We start from the raw sequence: 19,254 nt of genomic DNA on the forward strand, positions 1-19,254 counted from the left end.
GATTTTCAGGTCCTACAATAGTTTGGATAATTGGCCATTCTTTCGTTTATTGGGTCCAGAAGAGGGCCGGTCAACGGTGTTATACCGAGAACTTATCCTTTTCCAGCTCTTCAGTACAAGTATTTTTGCACAGCAGTTGTGGTCTAAGATGGCATAATTTCTCTCAGGAAGTTTTGAAATGTATTAATTTATTTCCTTTTTCCAGATTTGATTATATTCCATTTAGGTGGGAGCGACGTAGCAAAAATCAAAACCCTAGACTTGTTAGCTTTTGAGATCAGATATTATTGCTCAGCGCCAATATTTTCAGGACACCTGCTTTATCTTCTTGGAGATCATTCCCAGGCTTTTATAGTATAAGAGAAATTTGCTTTTCATGGCTAAAATCCACAAAAGGGTGAACAAGGAAATGGAAAATTTTTTGCCGTTAGTTAACGGATTTTCTGTCAGCCATGTAGATCTCGAAGGTTTTGTCCCCGGCCTTTTCCAACAGGATATGGTTCATTTGTCCGACACAGGGGTAGATATTTTTAATTTAAATTTGCAGCCCATGGTCGAGAAATGGCTGCTTGGTTTGGGGGGGGGGGGGGGGCCACGCCTCTTTGAGACGTGGCTTTTGGGATAATCGCCCATTAACTGGGTGGATTGGTCTTGGGACTGTTACAGTGGTTATTATATGATTACTTATTGAAGTTTAGATGTTTAATTAAAATTACCTAACCCTAAATAAAACTTACGGCCATTTTTCCTCCATTGATAAAACGTGTCATGTCTTTACTTGTTACATCCGTCGGTCTTGTGTGGTCATGAAAAAGAAGGGGATGAACCAGGAAATTACATATATATATATATATATATATATATATATATATATATATATACACACACACATACACACAGTTGTGGCCAAAAGTATTGACACCCCTGCAATTCTGTCAGATAACACTCAGTTTCTTCCTGAAAATGATTGCAAACACAAATTCTTTGTTATTATCTTCATTTAATTTGTCTTAAATGAAAAAACATAAAAAGAATTGTCCTAAAGCCAAATTGGATATAATTCCACACCAAACATAAAAAAGAGGGTGGACAAAAGTATTGGCACTGTTCGAAAAATCATGTGATGCTTCTCTAATTTGTGTAACTAACAGCACCTGTAACTTACCTGTGGCACCTAACAGGTGTTGGCAATAACTAAATCACACTTGCAGCCAGTTGACATGGATTAAAGTTGACTCAACCTCTGTCCTGTGTCCTTGTGTGTACCACATTGAGCATGGAGAAAAGAAAGAAGACCAAAGAACTGTCTGAGGACTTGAGAAACCAGATTGTGAGGAAGCATGAGCTATCTCAAGGCTACAAGTCCATCTCCAAAGACCAGAATGTTCCTGTGTCTACCGTGCGCAGTGTCATCAAGAAGTTTAAAGCCCATGGCACTGTGGCTAACCTCCCTAGATGTGGACGGAAAAGAAAAATTGACAAGAGATTTCAACGCAAGATTGTGCGGATGTTGGATAAAGAACCTCGACTAACATCCAAACATGTTCAAGCTGCCCTGCGGTCCGAGGGTGCAACAGTGTCAACCCGTACTATCCGTCGGCGTCTGAATGAAAAGGAACTGTATGGTAGGAGACCCAGGAAGACCCCACTTCTTACCCTGAGACATAAAAAAGCCAGGCTGGAGTTTGCCAAAACTTACCTGAAAAAGCCTAAAACGTTTTGGAAGAATGTTCTCTGGTCAGATGAGACAAAAGTTGAGCTTTTTGGGCAAAGCTATCAACATAGAGTTTACAGGAGAGAAAAAAAAAAAAAAAAGAGGCATTCAAAGAAAAGAACACGGTCCCTACAGTCAAACATGGCGGAGGTTCCCTGATGTTTTGAGGTTGCTTTGCTGCCTCTGGCACTGGACTGCTTGACCGTGTGCATGGCATTATGAAGTCTGAAGACTACCAACAAATTTTGCAGCATAATGTAGGGCCCAGTGTGAGAAAGCTGGGTCTTCCAGCAGGACAATGACCCAAAACACACTTCAAAAAGCACTAGAAAATGGTTTGAGAGAAAGCACTGGAGACTTCTAAGGTGGCCAGCAATGAGTCCAGACCTGAATCCCATAGCACACCTGTGGAGAGATCTAAAAATGGCAGTTTGGAGAAGGCACCATTCTAATATCAGGGATCTGGAGCAGTTTGCCAAAGAAGAATGGTCTAAAATTCCAGCAGAGCATTGTAAGAAACTCATTGATGGTTACCGGAAGCGGTTGGTCGCAGTTATTTTGGCTAAAGGTTGTGCAACCAAGTATTAGGCTGAGGGTACCAATACTTTTGTCTGGCCGATTTTTGGAGTTTTGTGTGAAATGATCAATGTTTTGCTTCATTCTCTTTTCTGTTTTTTCATTTAAGACAAATTAAATGAAGATAATACCAAAGAATTTGTGTTTGCAATCATTTTCAGAAAGAAACTGAGTATTATCTGACAGAATTGCAGGGGTGTCAATACTTTTGGCCACAACATACACATACACACACACACACACACACACACACACACACTCAAAAAAGCATTCATTGGTGTACAAAAATAGGCTGTTTTGCCGCAACATTTTTGCTGCCTAGAGATGCAGAAACCTGCAGAAAGCAAATTCTCAACGTGCACATGTACCCTAAGGACTTCAGCAGCCTACAAAGCTACCCAATGTCCCACACAGCAGGTATTTGGGATTGTTCACGCCACCCGTCAGAGCACAACACCCAGTATAGCTCATCTGGACAATAATTTCTTATAGGTCACAGAGCAAAGTGAAGGATCTCATTCCAAAATGTCAGGTTTTGACATTTTAGATTAAACATAATGGACATGTGATTTAGTCGAGAAATGCACTAAAAGAATTTGGACACCTGCACGCTACCCCAACAAGAGTTTTTAGAACATTCTATGGGTACAAATAGGGATCTTGTTCCATGTTACAATTATAACCGATGCCACAAGATTTTGGTGGGTGTCTTTGGAGGTTTTTGCACATTCATCCAGGAGGGCATATGTAAAGTCAGACAATGATGTTTCATTAGAAGGACGGGCTAGAATTCTTCATTCTAGTTCATAACCAAAGTCAATGCTCTGTGGAGGCACCCTGGCATGCGTTTATGGACCTTGCTTTGTGTACTGGGGAACAGAAAAGGCACTTCCAAGTTCCCAAAAAATTGAGAGAATACAATTGTCCAAAATGTCTTGTTATTCTGAAGTATAAAAATTTCACTTCATTGGAACTGAGGGGCCAAACCAACCCCTGAACAACCACCATATAATATTATCTCTCCTCCAAACTTCACAGCAGGCACAGTGCAATCAGGAACATAACATTATCTTAGCAATCGCCAAACCCAGACTCAGCCAGTAGTCTTATATAAGTTTTACACCACTACCACCGACACTTGGAATTGTGCTTGGTGATGTAAGGTTTACAAGTAGCTGCTCAGCCATGGAAACCCATGCCATGAAGCTGCTGATGTTAATGGCAGAGGAGTATTGGAGTTGGGTAGTTATTGAGACAGCAGGACATTGGTAACATATACACTACGCACCTCAGCACTTGGTGACCCCGATCTGTAACTTTACATGGTCTCCACTTAATGTCACAGATGCTGGGGTTCTTAAATGCCTCCACATTTTAATAGTAACCAGTAACACTCACAAGTGAGCGTGGAATATTTAGAAGATGTCAGTTCAAGAAATGTCTTATAATGAAGATGTCCTATTACAGGACCACGCTGGTGTCGGTGAGCTTGGAAAAGGAGTCAGTCACAATTATTGTGTATCTATATACACACACACAAGGACATCTGTGATCCATGTAGACACGAAGAAAAGTTCTGAGTACCAGTGGTGCAGCACAGGGAACGAAGCTCAAGTGTCGCAGAGGAAATGAGCTGTGGTGTATAGCAAAGAAGTCCTGGACTGACCGTATTTACGACAGAACCACCGGCCTCGCGCAGTGTAAGCGCTGCAGGAGATTTGGCACAGTCTGACCAAACACAGAAAGAAGTGATGACATTGATGGTTTAACTCTACGATGTGCTGCACGTGTGATCTTAGGAGACAACCTTGTATCAGGCTTTTCTCACACCCAGCACGACTAAGACTTGAATAGTGATGCCATACAAGCCACAGTAGCCGTCACAAAGAAGAGCCACCTGGGTATGCAGCATGGCCTCGTACAAGCTCAAGTTCTCTTCCTAGTCAGTTATTGGTCCTATCCCCACCACTCATAGTGAAGGAATGCCTTCACTTATCACAATGAGAATACCCCTTTATCTACTGATCAGACTGGAGCTTAGCTGTACGACAAGCCAGGTAGGTTCCGATAGCCGTACCGGCAGGCCAGGTGGGTGCCGATACCTCCAGGCTCATCGGGGTCCTGTGCGCCGTTCTGTTCATCCTTGGTGCATTATATGCACACACTTACGAGGACGTTCAGTACAAGTGGAGATACATTTTGGCTAGGGCTACCTGGCAGCATTTGGCACCCTACTTTTCCGAGAATTGCTGTTCAGCAACTTTAGAGCTCTGATTACATTTCAAAATAAAACCTCCAATTTGCGACAAGTCACATGTGACGAGCATTAAAGTCTATGGCAAGTGAGGCGACTTGCGACAGAAAATAAAACTCATTCGGAAACGTCTGTGTCGCAGATTGCAGCGTGACACCGTAGGAAATCATTAGCTGTGATGATGCAATGTGACACCGCGAATTCAGCGTCAGGTGACAAACAACGTTTTTTTAAACTTAGCCAAAAAGATGGAAATGTGCAAATCTAGCCCTGAGATATGCCGAATGTACACTGATCTCATAAGCTGAGGATTAACGACGTGCCACTTCATCAACGTGACTTTCTTACCATTACCAACACAAATCTCACTTAAGTTATTCAAAATCTCATCATTCTCAAAAAAAAAAAAAAAAAAATGGAAAAAGAAAGTATAACATATATTAAGAGTTGGTGTGATTCACAGGTCATGATCAACCTGAATACCTCCTGAAATCTTTACTTTTAGTGTATTAATTAAAAATAACATCCCAATAAATCCATGTGAACTTGCAACAATACAATATTCCAATTATTGATTCCTCCTCCTTCCATCACTTTCTTGGTTAGGCGATTCACATGTCCCATTCCATCGGCCACTGCACATGAGTGGGTAGGGCTGGGGGAGTTACCACCTCTTACCTGCTGACATCCGCAGTTCTTCCATTGATTAGCTAGTCCGACGTGACGGCATATGTAGGTCACAACAACCAACATGCTGGCTAATCAAAAGAAGAGACGCGGATGTTGTCAGGTAAGAGGTGGTACTCTCGCTCACATGCAGCAGCCGCAGATGACTGTTGTGGCCGATGGATTGGGATGTGTGAATCAATTTGCACCAAGTGTTTAGTTATGTATTTGTAAGGACTTTTATTGTTGGTGAACTTCCAACTACAGATCTGAATTGCAGAAAGAAAACTGACAGGGGTCTATCGACCATGATACATCATTAGCATTTCATTGGGTCCCCTTGTGAAAAAAAAACATGTGACTTCACATCATAGGCAGTGACAGCATGGTACATCTGATCCTCAGTCATCCGTAGTATATCATTTTATCATTCTGTTTTCTATAGATCTGGCTGACTATTAGTGTCACCACTCCTTCCGAGTAAGCTCGAAGACAAAATGCTTTGAGTTTCTTACACAGTATGACGCAACATGTATACTGTACTACAAGAGTACCATCGACAGAACTAGGATTCTATTCAGAAAATCTTACAGGTTATCTGTCATTAAGATCAACCTTCCTAAACCGTTTATATGGGCCATGTAGGTCATAGGAAGCTGAATAACATGATATCTGCAATCTGGTGTTTTATTCCACAGAAATCCACATTTTTCCTAACATGTAAATGAGCTGTTAGGGTGTGTGCACACATTGCGGATTCCGGGTCTGCAGCAGTTTCTGCTGCGTTGTACAGTACCATTTTAGTCTATTTAGATTAGGGCACAGTACAGCAGAGCTGAGCATTGCCTCATTACAAACACATTTGCAGATGCAGCTCTCCTCTTCTGCTGTCAGTTCAGCTGGAGAGCTGTGCCTGACTACAACTAATACTTCTTCAGTTGCCATCTCACAGGCAGCCAATGTGAGAGGACAACTACACCTGTATTTGTAATTAGACTGCCTGTGCGATGGAAGCTGCAGAAGTGTTAGTTATGATTAGGCACAGCTCTGCAGCAGAGCTGACAGCACTTTTAGATGACAATTGCCGATGTGTTTATAATTTGACAAAGATTAGTTCTGCTGATTGTGATTTGAATTGTCAGTCATTACATGTCTAACACTGGTAACTCCCCCTTTCATTTAAAATAAGCTTTAAAGGCAGTCTCAGTCAGATCTATGTTCGACACACAGATCTAAACAGCTCATTTACATATTAAGGAAAATGGCGATTCTTTACTGTGAGCAGAACCCTTTAGCACACAATGTTGTGACCGTTAATTCATTGAAGTATTTAAGGGGTTTTACACTTTCAGGAAAGTGGACAACAAACATCCTACCCTACCCTTCCTGAGTCCTGTGACAGATCTCTGCCATTGCCTCAGTCACAATGTTTCAGCAGCAGCCACGAAGTCACTGAAGAGGCAGACGGCACAAACTCAGTGATCGGTGGCAGCGGTGCGTTGCGTTTCTGACATGATGAACATTGAGACCTGAGAGACGGCAGAGATCGGATGCTGGATCAAGGGAGGGAGAATACATATTTTACTGTGTTGTGTCCACTATCCTAAAAGTGGACAACGCCTTTAAAACTAAAAGAGACTAAGTCTTGTGCAACGCTTACATAGAAACATAAGTCAGTAGGACGAGATTTCTGCAGATGACACGGAGCTCAGAGATTTATCATGAATGCCATATTTGTGAGGGGATTTTACCCCTAACATGAAGTGACGTACAGCTGCCTTCTATGGGCTTTTCGCCCTCCTCTGGATCAACACTGAAGGACTTTATAGACCTTTGTGATTTTTCTAAAATCATCAACTATGTAACGTAGAGACAACGCTTCAAATGAAAAAAATAACATATCACAAAATAAAATAAAAAGTAGTGAACGGTCTGCTCAATAGGAAGAATAAGCAACAACTCCGGCTCCGTATACTGAGCAGCGGCCCCTACAGAACACACATTAGGCTCATTCCATAGACGCAGAGCGGACCAGCATGGCAGACACATCACAGGGCACGGCACATGTCGCTCTTTCTTATGGTGGCCTCATCTTAGATCAATATTTTACACCAAACTTATTGTTCGCACCAATAATAAATCTGGCACATTCTACGACTCCTCTTAGCTGCCCAATAGCTTATAGACACTTTTCAAAATGGTCATGTGGGACCCAGAAATATCTGAAACACAACTTTTTTTGCACAATTTGAGCCAGATACATTTTCCTTAACAAATCTCCCCAAATTTGTATTTGAACACTAATATATATATATATATATATATATATATATATATATATATATATATATATATCTCTGACTATCAACCACATTTGGATCCTTCAGACGGAACCTGAAAACCCACCTCTTCAAGAAAGCCTACAGCCTGCAATGATCCCCGCTGCCTCCTTCTCTCTCTCACCACTACCGGTGATATCACCTCATCCAACACCGGAACTGCTGCAACCCACCAACCTACTGTCTCCTTCCCCACCATCCTGTAGCATGTAAGGTCCTCTCCCCTCTGTATCTGTGATTGTTAGTTTGTTTACTGTAAGTGATATCTGTAATTTGTATGTAACCCCTTCTCATGTACAGCACCATGGAATCAATGGTGCTATATAAATAAATAATAAATATTATATATATATATATATATATATATATATATACACACACGTGTGTGTGTGTCAAGCCTCGCCCACTCCATAGCCCCACCCACTGACGGGTGGAGAGCGGGGCCGCGGAGGGAGAGAGCGGGGCGGCAGTTAGTTACTATGCCCGGGCAACACCGAGCACTTCAGCTAGTTAATAATAATTTTTATTCCTAGCGCCAACGTATTCCGCAGCACTTTACATTTACTTCTGATTAAAAAAAACATTAATTCAAGATCCCAATCATTAGGATTCATTACCACAAATCAACATTATAGGAAGCTGATTAGTGCTTGTTTTACTTGTACTCATGCCGCTATCCCACGATGCTGCGGCCGAGAGCCACGCTCACCAGCCACGCACGAGTTTGTGGTAAGGCCAGCTTCACACATCAGGTTTTTTGGTACGTGTGCCATCTACCATTTCTTGCAAACAGATCACTAGACCCATTACAATTTTTTTAAGTCCTACTTGGAACCAAATCAATGACATCTCTCAGCTTAGGTTTATTTTTTATGGGCGAAATGGTTGTCCGCAAGAAAAAAAACAAAATCCCACAGACACATGTTCTTCTTTGATTTAAGTCGGTGTAAAATAAATAAAAGAACGGATATCACCGTCATCGTTTGCTGCAGGTATTTTACCATTTAGTGGCTAGGAGAAGACCATGGTTTTTTTTTTCTTTAATAAAAGAAATCTGAGGAAACAGGATTATAGAAACTGACACTGAAAATGGGTCCAGAACTCTGGAAAAAAAAAAAAAAAAAAGCCCGAGAATTTTTTTTTAAAAACCCTGATGTGCGAAACCGGCTTTAGTCCATGTTCACACGTTGTGTTTTAGCTGTGTTATTTTAGAATGCAAAATTTTAAGCTGCTAACAAAAGCAGGTTTTGCTGCGTTTTTGTTGTTTCTTATGCATCTTGTTAAAGTTTAGTGGCCCCCAAAAAAGCCAAAATTACTGTATATATTCCTTAGGTTTTTGCACCAAAAATTAATACCTGCGTTTTTTGCACGCACCCATTGTTTCCTATGAGTGAAAAAGCACTGAAAGAAGTGACTTGCTGAAGCTTTCCAAATCAGTCAGGAAAATAAAAGCAATGTGTGCGCATGAGATTACTGAAAAGTCAGCCTCTGCTGGTACGGTAAAACAGAGCTGAAAATGTACATTAGAAATACGCAGTGTGGGAACATACCCTACGTCTATGTGCACAAGATCACTTTTTTCAGGTGGATTTCACCAGAAAAAGTGCTAAAAATTTTTGACCATTCTTCCCAATTGGAAGCCACTCACTATTTTATACATACAAGTATTAAAAAAAAATAATAAAAAGCTGCTGGTATTTTCCCAAAATGTCTTCTACTTGCAAAACCCCACAGCACGGCTGCCACAAGCCACCAACGAATGCAGGAGTCTGCGGATACACGGAGGCGACCCCTGCAGATGTGGGCACTCCTCCGCCCATGCACACGGCAGCGCAGTGTGAACGCAGCCTTACATGTCCCAATGACTGTCGGCGGGCTCACATGTAGGATTCCCAGCAGTTTTCTATCACGAGCAGGCGTGCTCGGCTCTCAGACGGCAATCACTCGCGGGTGATCCGCTTGTATTTTGGGCACCTGCATTTTGGTGTCGCGTTTTGCACACTACAGATCGTGTGATTCATGGATCAAGTTTCAAACGTTCTTCTAAAAAAATTAAAAAAAAAAGTCACGTAATTTATAAAGTTAGGAAACTATCAAAGATTTGCTTGTTTTTCTCTGGATAAAAACCTGACAATTGCGGTCTCTGGGAGAAAAAAACAAAAACACAGACATAAAAAAATGCCAAAACTAACGTGTGCTGCGGCTGGAAAAACCACAGGACAAGCTCCGCAGGCGGCTGACAATTTCCCAATTCAGGTAATTTTCGCAACACACATATCAGGTAGTCACCGGTAACGTAAGATTAGGGCCTCTGCCGTCTCCACCGGCCGGATGAGCACTACATGGGTCACACGTGGCCACAGTTTTTCTGAAATCTGATCACCATCATTGCCCGGACGCTGCTGAGCCCTCCAATATGAAGCCCACTCAGTATGTGACTAAGGAGGACCTGTGCCTGAGTATGATGGAGAAGCTACCAACCAGCAATGAAAGCAGCCAAGACTTACTGGCCATTGCTGCTCTGAAGAAGCACCACAGGGGCGGGCAGGCGGGCTAGGAACCCACGGGCAAGTGGGCCAGGACCCCACGGGCAGGCGGGCTAGGAACCCACGGGCAAGTGGGCCAGGACCCCACGGGCAGGCGGGCTAGGACCCCACGGGCAAGCGGGCCAGGACCCCACGGGCAAGCGGGCCAGGACCCCACGGGCAAGCGGGCCAGGACCCCACGGGCAAGCGGGCCAGGTCCCCACGGGCAAGCGGGCCAGGTCCCCACGGGCAAGCGGGCCAGGTCCCCACGGGCAAGCGGGCCAGGAACCCACGGGCAAGTGGGCCAGGACCCCACGGGCAGGCGGGCTAGGAACCCACGGGCAAGTGGGCCAGGACCCCACGGGCAGGCGGGCTAGGAACCCACGGGCAAGCGGGCCAGGTCCCCACGGGCAAGCGGGCCAGGAACCCGCGGGCAAGCGGGCCAGGAACCCGCGGGCAAGCGGGCCAGGAACCCTCGGGCAGGCGGGCCAGGAACCCGCGGGCAGGCGGGCTAGGAACCCGCGGGCAGGCGGGCCTGGACCCCACGGGCGCACAGGGGTCTGGGAGTAGCGGTGTATTGCCAGCAGTAATGCCTTCCTATAGCTGGTGTGGCACTATAGTTGGCGGTGAGGACATGTTCTCCACCCTCTGCAGGTCAGTTGCCCATCTCCCCGGGCACCAGCTGGCACAGTGGTACTCAGCTCCACACAGGCTCTGGGGGGAGTTACTGGGAAGTTTGCCATCCAGTAGCCCACACTGACTGGTCCTACAGCTGGCAGAGGGCGCGCATGGTAAGATCTGTGTACAGTCAGCTGCATATGCGGTGAGGGCACTGGGGCTTGTCATGGCTCAGCAGTGGCACAAGGTGACAGTCTGGCTCTAGGCTGGGAGCCGGGGGAGGAAGTGAGCAGTGGGTGTGGTGAGAGCACTGACCGATGGTGGAGATAAAGGTGGTATTGAAGGCGTCCTCGCTGAACCTGAAGAGGAGGCACGTCTTCCCGACCCCGCTGTCCCCGATCAGCAGCAGTTTGAACAGGTAGTCGTACGTCTTCGCCATCTTCACACTTTCCTCCCAGAGAACAGGAGCAACCGCCGGCCCGCGGGGACGGTTTACACCAATCGGATGCTAAGACTGGGCACCCTGCCCGTGACGTCACCTTTCCTTCCACCTGACGACCAATAGCAGCGTAGGGGCAGGACTCCACGAGCCTTGTCACCCCGGAGACGGGTGACGCGACCATACTATCCTCGCCTCTCTACCTGATTCGTTCGAAAAGGATCATGGAAAATGTAGTCTGTGCCTGTAGTGGGGCGGAGCCACGCCCCTACCGGCTGTGACGAAGCGTTAGCGAGCAGCTTCATGGGATGTGTAGTCTTCTGCGTGTTCAAATGAGGGCCTGTGCAGGACAGGTGTTCAGGTGTCTGTCCGAATGTGCGGAAGTTCTAGCCCGTAACGTCGTGCGTGGAAACAGGATTGTTTCTATGTGCTGAATTTACACTGGCGGGGCTGGGTCACATTGGTTTTCCTTCACAGTGGGTATGTTTGAGGGACTGACATGTCCACAGGCCGCCATTCACCAGGTAGTGTCTCGGTCTGATAGGCACACGGGCCGAGGTCATCAGAAACGGAAGACCCGGTCGTAACGGTGCATTGAGCTGTTGGGCAGCTGAGGGGGCACCAGAGACCCCTCACTGTCATACAACATATAAGGGTCCCTGTATTAGGAAGAGGTACAGTGCCAGTATGGGGTTTATACAGACACAAACATTGAGGTTTGGGGGAGACACATAAGAATGGGGTATACCTGAGTGTAGTGACACAGTAGGAGGATTCCATAGGTCTGCGGTGTCACTCCAACAGCGAGGCATCCCACAGGAGTGATCAGCATCGGACCACCTCTCTGGCACGGCGTGGGTCTCCCTGGTGGTTTTTTGAGGTTTATGATCATTTGTATTTCTACAGCGCCAACATATTCCGCAGCAGTTAAAGGGAATCTGTCTCCCCCTGGGACATATACACTCACTGGCCACTTTATTAGGTACACCTGTCCAACTGTGTGTTAAGACTTAATTTCTAATCAGCCAATCACATGGCGGCAACTCAGTGCATTTAGGCATGTAGACATGGTCAAGACAATCTCCTGCAGTTCAAACCGAGCATCAGTATGGGGAAGAAAGGTGATTTGAGTGCCTTTGAACGTGGCATGATTGTTGGTGCCAGAAGGGCTGGTCTGAGAATTTCAGAAACTGCTGATCTACTGGGATTTTCACGCACAACCATCTCTAGGGTTTACAGAGAATGGTCCGAAAAAGAAAAAAAATCCAGGGAGCGGCAGTTCTGTGGCCGGAAATGCCATGTTGATGCCAGAGGTCAGAGGAGAATGGGCAGACTGGTTCGAGCTGATAGAAAGGCAACAGTGACTCAAATTGCCACCCGTTACAACCAAGGTGGCCAGAAGAGCATCTCTGAACGCACAGTGCGTCGAACTTTGAGGCAGATGGGCTACAGCAGCAGAAGACCACACTGGGTACCACTCCTCTCAGCTAAGAACAGGAAACTGAGGCTACAATTTGCACAAGCTCATCGAAATTGGACAGTAGAAGATTGGCAAAACGTTGCCTGGTCTGATGAGTCTCGATTTCTGCTGCGACATTCGGATGGTAGGGTCAGAATTTGGCGTAAACAACATGAAAGCATGGATCCATCCTGCCTTGTATCAACGGTTCAGGCTGGTGGTGGTGGTGTCATGGTGTGGGGAATTTTTTCTGGGCACTCTTTGGGCCCCTTGGTACCAATTGAGCATCGTTGCAACGCCACAGCCTACCTGAGTATTGTTGCTGACCATGTCCATCCCTTTATGACCACAATGTACCCAACATCTGATGGCTACTTTCAGCAGGATAATGCGCCATGTCCTAAAGCTCGAATCATCTCAGATTGGTTTCTTGAACATGACAATGAGTTTACTGTACTCAAATGGCCTCCTCAGTCACCAGATCTCAATCCAATAGAGCATCTTTGGGATGTGGTGGAACGGGAGATTCGCATCAGGGATGTGCAGCCGACAAATCTGCGCCAACTGTGTGATGCCATCATGTCAATATGGTCCAAAATCTCTGAGGAATGCTTCCAGCACCTTGTTGAATCTCTGCCACGAAGAATTGAGGCAGTTCTGAAGGCAAAAGGGGGTCCAACCCCTTACTAGCATGGTGTACCTAATAAAGTGGCCAGTGAGTGTATAAGCTATTACTATGGGCAAACATGTAATAGACATGATAAAATAGTCAGACCTCTATGCCTCGTAGGCCGGCGTCACACTTGCCGTATGAAAAATCGGTCTCATTTTCTCGGCTGAGAATCGCAGGAGTGTTCTCCGTATGGTGATCGGTATGTAATCCATTTGCAATGCGATGATGTGATTTCCTCGCATCTAGTATCCGTATGACATCCATATGCAATGCAATTTTAACATGAGCTTTTACATACAGCAGTTCTCTGTCATTGATACATCATTTTAAAACGAAATATCCTTCAAAGCACACACATCTACTATATAATCTTCTTATTCTGTCTGTCTGTAGCCGAAATCCCACGTCGGTGATTGGCCGCGGCCGCCAGGCGCTGTCCGGAATTCAAAGGACGCACGCCACCACTACCGTCGGGAGATCAGCGGCGCTAGCCGCTGATCTGACGGTTGCCGCGGGTCATCTCTGGCCACACACACATCAGCAGCGACGCAGCCGGGAGATGACCGACGCTAGCCGATACCCAGGGTCCGGAGGAGAGGAGACTCCTCCGGACCCTGGGTACCATCAACCTGTAAAAAATAGAATTAAAATAAAAAAGAGTGATATACTCACCTTCCGACGGCCTCCGGACTCTTTCTCTCCTCTCCTCGCTCCCGGCATCTTCCGTTCCCAGTAATGCTTTGCGCCAAAGACCGCTGATGACGTCGCACTCTTGCAAGAGTGACGTCAGCAGCGGTCTTTGATGCAAAGCATTACTGGCAACAGAAGATGCCGGGAGCGAGGAGAGGAGGGACAGAGTCCGGGGGCCGTCGGAAGGTGAGAATATGTAAATAGAATTAAAATAAAAAATAGTGATATACTCACCATCCGACAGCCCCCGGACTCTTTCCCTCCTCTCACCACGCGCCCAGCACCTTCCGGTCCCAGTAATGCTTTGAGCGAAACATCGCTGATGACGTCACGCTCTCGTGAGAGTGACGTTATCTCCGGTCCTTAGCACTAAGCATTACTGGGACCGGAAGATGCCGGGAGCGTGGTGAGAGGAGGGAAACAGTCCGGGGGGCCGTCGGAAGGTGAGTATATCACTTTTTTTTATTTTAATCTCCCCCTGGCCATATTCTAGAGTACCCAATGCTTTAGAATGGGGGCCACCATCTAGTGTATATATATATATATATATATATATATATTAGATTGACAGATATATACTCGAGTATAAGTAGACCCCCTAATTTTTCCACAACAAACTGGGAAAACTTATTGACTCAAGTATAAGCCTAGGGTGGAAAATGCAGCAGCTACTGGTAAATTTCAAAAATAAAAATAGATACCAATAAAAGTAAAATTAATTGAGACATCAGTAGGTTAAATGTTTTTGAATATCCATATTGAATCAGGACCCCTGTATAATGCTTCATACAGTTCATGATGGCCCCATAAGATGCTCCATACAAAATACACCCCATGTAGTGCTGCACAAAGGTTAATAATGGCCCCATAAGATGCTCCATAGATTATGCCCCATATGCTGCTCCATAAAGGTTATGGCCCCTTAAAATGCTCCATAGATTATGCCCCATAAGGTGCTCCATAGATAATGCCCCCATAAGATGGTCCATAAAATGCTCCATATATTATACCCCATATGCTGCCCCCACAAGATGCTCCATATATTATTCCCCTATATGCTGCCCCCATAAGATGCTCCATATATTATGCCCCCATATGCTGCTGCAAATAAAAAAATGACACTTACCTCTCCATCGCTGGGGTCCAGGAGTCAGATTCCTGTCTCTACACAGGAGTAATCTCGAGCCTTGCCTTACGCAGTCTCCCATTCAGTTCCCTGCCGCAGAGGAGCCTGCTCAGCAAAGACGTCGTTCCCAGCATCTTGCTCAGGCTAGTGCTGTCAGGTTGGTTGCTGCTGCCACATCTGGGTCAGCTTTGGCAATCCGCACTAGCCAGCAGTGAGCAGCTCCAGAGGCTAAGTCCTTTTTGCAGCCTTCTGAGCATGCCCGTGGGACGACCTCTCATTGGAGGTCGGGGGTCACACGCTCGGGTCCTCAAGCAGCTCTGATTGGGCCATCAGGAAGGTCCCGGGAGGCTGCGCCTATAAAAGGATCGCACGGCCGTGCGCTAGTATAGTCTGTAATTTGTGGTGGTATGTGTGATGATGGATGCTTGTGAACCGCTGACTGACTCATTATGAAACCCCTTCCCTCTGATACGCATGTTTGTAGGGTTTAGAGTTTCGAGTCAGCGCCGAGTAGTGGCACTGCCTAGTGCCGCAGTGCTCCCAGTTCATATCACATGTTGGCGCCAGTGTGCGCCACGCTACATTAGGCACTACGGTACCGCTCGTTCAGCAGCATCAGTCAGAGGAGCGCCGTGCGCCATTAATGCGCTTTCCAGGCCAAAGCTTAGGCTGGTTAGTGGCGTGCGCCAGAGCTGCGCTGTACGTACTTCGTGCGGTATTCATCTATCAGCTGCACCCTGAGAATGTTAACAGGGCACAGCGTTCAGTAAGGGTCTCTCTCTGGCGTTGCGGCGCCGATGGGTCTGGAGGCACTCTGACCCCATGTCCTTGGAGCCGGGTCCTGTGACCACAACACTCCCCCTCTCCCGCCGACCCTGTATATGACACGCGTGTAAGCCGAGAGGGGGACTTTCAGCCCAAAAAATGGGCTGAAAATCTCAGCTTATACACGAGTATATACGGTAGATAGATTAAAAGCAAATGATCTGCCGCATTCACTATAATCACAGAGTGACAAGTTAGAATAGATAGAATATATGTATACACATAGAATAGATGTGTATATACAGTGCCTTGCGAAAGTATTCGGCCCCCTGGAACTTTTCAACCTTTTCCCACATGCTTCAAACATAAAGATACCAAATGTAAATTTTTGGTGAAGAATCAACAACAAGTGGAACACAATTGTGAAGTTGAACGAAATGTATTGGTTATTTTAAATTTTTGTGGAAATTCAAAAGCTGAAAAGTGGGGCGGGCAATATTATTCGGCCCTTTTAACTTAATACTTTGTTGCGCCACCTTTTGCTGCGATTACAGCTGCAAGTCGCTTGGGGTATGTCTCTATCAGTTTTGTACATCGAGTGACTGAAATTCTTGCCCATTCTTCCTCGGCAAACAGCTCGCGCTCAGTGAGGTTTGATGGAGATCGTTTGTGAACAGCAGTTTTCAGCTCTTTCCACAGATTCTCGATTGGATTCAGGTCTGGACTTTGACTTGGCCATTCTAACAGCTGGATATATTTATTTGTCAACTGTTCCATTGTAGATTTAGCTTTATGTTTGGGATCATTGTCTTGTTAGAAGACAAATCTCTGTCCCAGTCTCAGGTCTTTTGCAGACTCCAACAGGTTTTCTTCGAGAATGGTCCTGTATTTGGCTCCATCTATCTTCCCATCAATTTTAACCATCTTCCCTGTCCCTACTGAAGAAAAGCAGGCCCAAACCATGATGCTGCCACCACCATGTTTGACAGTGGGGATGGTGTGTTCAGGGTGATGAGCTGTTTTGCCTTTACGCCAAACATATCGTTTGGCATTGTTGTCAAAAAGTTTGATTTTGGTTTCATCTGACCAGAGCACCTTCTTCCACGTTTGGTGTGTCTCCCAGGTGGCTTGTTGCAAACTTTAAATGACACTTTATATAGATATCTTTGAGAAATGGCTTTCTTCTTGCCACTCTTCCATAAAGGCCAGACTTGTGCAGTGTACGACTGATTGTTGTCCTATGGACAGACTGTCCCACCTCAGCTGTAGATCTCTGCAGTTGATCCAGAGTAATCATGGGCCTCTTGGCTGCATCTCTGATAAGTTTTCTCCTTGTCTGATATGAAAGTTTAGAGGGACGGCCAGGTCTTGGTAGATTTGCGGTGGTATGATATGTCTTCCATTTCAATATGATCGCTTGCATAGTGCTCCTTGGGATGTTTAAAGTTTTGGAAATCATTTTGTATCCAAATCCGGCTTTAAACTTCTCCACAACAGTATCATGGACCTGCCTGTTGTGTTCCTTGGTCTTCATGATGCTCTCTGTACTTCAAACAGAACCCTGAGACTCACAGAACAGGTGCATTTATACGGAGACTTGATTACACACAGGTGGATTATGTTTATCATCATTAGTCATTTAGGACAACATTGGAACATTCAGAGATCCACAGTGAACTTCTGGAGTCAGTTTGCTGCACAGAGAGTAAAGGGGTTGAATAATATTGCACGCCCCACTTTTCAGTTTTAGAATTTTCAAAAAAATGTAAAATACCGTAACCAATAAATTTCGATCAACCTCACAATTGTGTCCCACTTGTTGTTGATTCTTCACCCAAAATTTACATTTGGAATCTTTATGCTTGAAGCATGATATTTGGGAAAAGGTTGAAAAGTTCCAGGGGGCCGAATACTTTTGCAAGGCACTGTATATATATATGGCTTATGTATATATATGAATATATATATAAATCCTAATAGAGCAAGGAATCATAAGCCAAAAATTGAATGAAATAGAATACCTTCATTGATAAATAATACAAAGACGTAAAAGATGAAGATGCAAAAACATAAAGAAATACTGCCTACACAAAGTCATAAACCCCTATCTCACCAGACTAATGAAAAAAGCACAAATAGCCAAGAATATGTAATTCCAATGCCAGGAGAAATAACGTTCATCTGTGAACCACGTAAATATAGTAAACAGCATCAAGCATAAATCTAAATAGAAGAAAAAATTCTTAGGCTGGTTTCACATTCGCGCTTTTTAAGCGCACGCACGGCCGGGGGTAGCTCCGCCCCCGAGCCGGCTCTCTGCCCGGCGTGCCCGCCCCTTCCTTGTAGCGCCGCCTCCTAGCGCACAGCGGCGCCTGCGATCGGCGCACCCTATCTTTAGCATAGGGTGCGCAGATCGTGCGCAGGCCGTGCGCTAGTTGCGCTTTGACCTGCGCTGCGCACTTTTGACGGTGCGCTGTGCGCGCCAAAATCCGAAAAGTTTGATTTTGGCGCGCACGGCGCACCGTCAAAAGTGCGCAGCGCAGGTCAAAGCGCAACTAGCGCACGGCCTGCGCACGATCTGCGCACCCTATGCTAAAGATAGGGTGCGCCGATCGCAGGCGCCGCTGTGCGCTAGGAGGCGGCGCTACAAGGAAGGGGCGGGCACGCCGGGCAGAGAGCCGGCTCGGGGGCGGAGCTACCCCCGGCCGTGCGTGCGCTTAAAAAGCGCGAATGTGAAACCAGCCTTATATAGCCAATCTAAATGGTGCATAGAAAATATCTCCGCAATGTAAGGGATAATTCAGTTATACTGATTAAACCTGAAAAGAGTCACTAAGTGCTGAGCATGTAAATAAAAATATGTCTGTAGGTTTATATATATATATATATATATATATATACACTGCTTAAAAAAATAAAGGGAACCCTGGACACGCTTACTAAGCCGACACATGGATGTTAGTGACCTTCCTATCATTTCTACCTGTTGTTTATTCCATTGGTACAACAGCAGGAGAAATTGAATCACAATCAGTGTTGATTTCACAGAAGTGTGACTGACTAGGTGTTACATTTTGTTGTTTAAGTGTTCCCTTTAATTTTTTGAGCAGTATATATATTTATTTATTTATTTATATTGCAGAGAGAGATATATAGAAGAATAGCTGGTAATTAATTTGCCGGTTTGCCGGGTCCCCTTATAATTAATTGCCAGCAATAGCTATGCAGACAGATGAGGGCTGATATTTATAGCCTAGGAAGGGGCCATGGATCCTGTCCCCCCTTGGGCTAAAAACATAATCTCTCAGCTGCCCCAGAAAAGGCGCATCTCTAAGATGCGCCAGTTGTGGCATACAGCCTTGCTCATCCCACTGCCCTGTAGCGGTGGCATATGGGGTAATATTTGGGGG

At 45.5% G+C, this 19,254-nt stretch overlaps 1 protein-coding gene across 2 annotated transcripts in view; it reads right to left on the reverse strand.

The window, feature by feature from the left end:
* The window catches only part of RAB8B (RAB8B, member RAS oncogene family), a 73,866-nt gene extending 61,798 nt beyond the window's left edge, over positions 1–12,068 (reverse strand). Inside the window, exon 1 of one of the 2 annotated variants that reach the window (XM_073579391.1) lies at positions 11,880–12,068. In XM_073579391.1, coding sequence (XP_073435492.1) covers positions 11,880–11,943 — 64 coding nt within the window. In that variant the 5' untranslated portion in view covers positions 11,944–12,068. Of the gene's footprint in view, positions 1–11,007; positions 11,291–11,879 lie in introns of those variants that run through there. The other variant, XM_073579390.1, reaches the window with a different exon arrangement.
* Between the last annotated feature and the right edge of the window lie 7,186 nt (positions 12,069–19,254).

The sequence above is a fragment of the Dendrobates tinctorius genome, unplaced genomic scaffold (genome assembly GCF_039654945.1).
Source record: "Dendrobates tinctorius isolate UK_male_01 unplaced genomic scaffold, ASM3965494v1 ptg000062l, whole genome shotgun sequence".
In the NCBI taxonomy this organism is placed as follows: domain Eukaryota; kingdom Metazoa; phylum Chordata; class Amphibia; order Anura; family Dendrobatidae; genus Dendrobates; species Dendrobates tinctorius.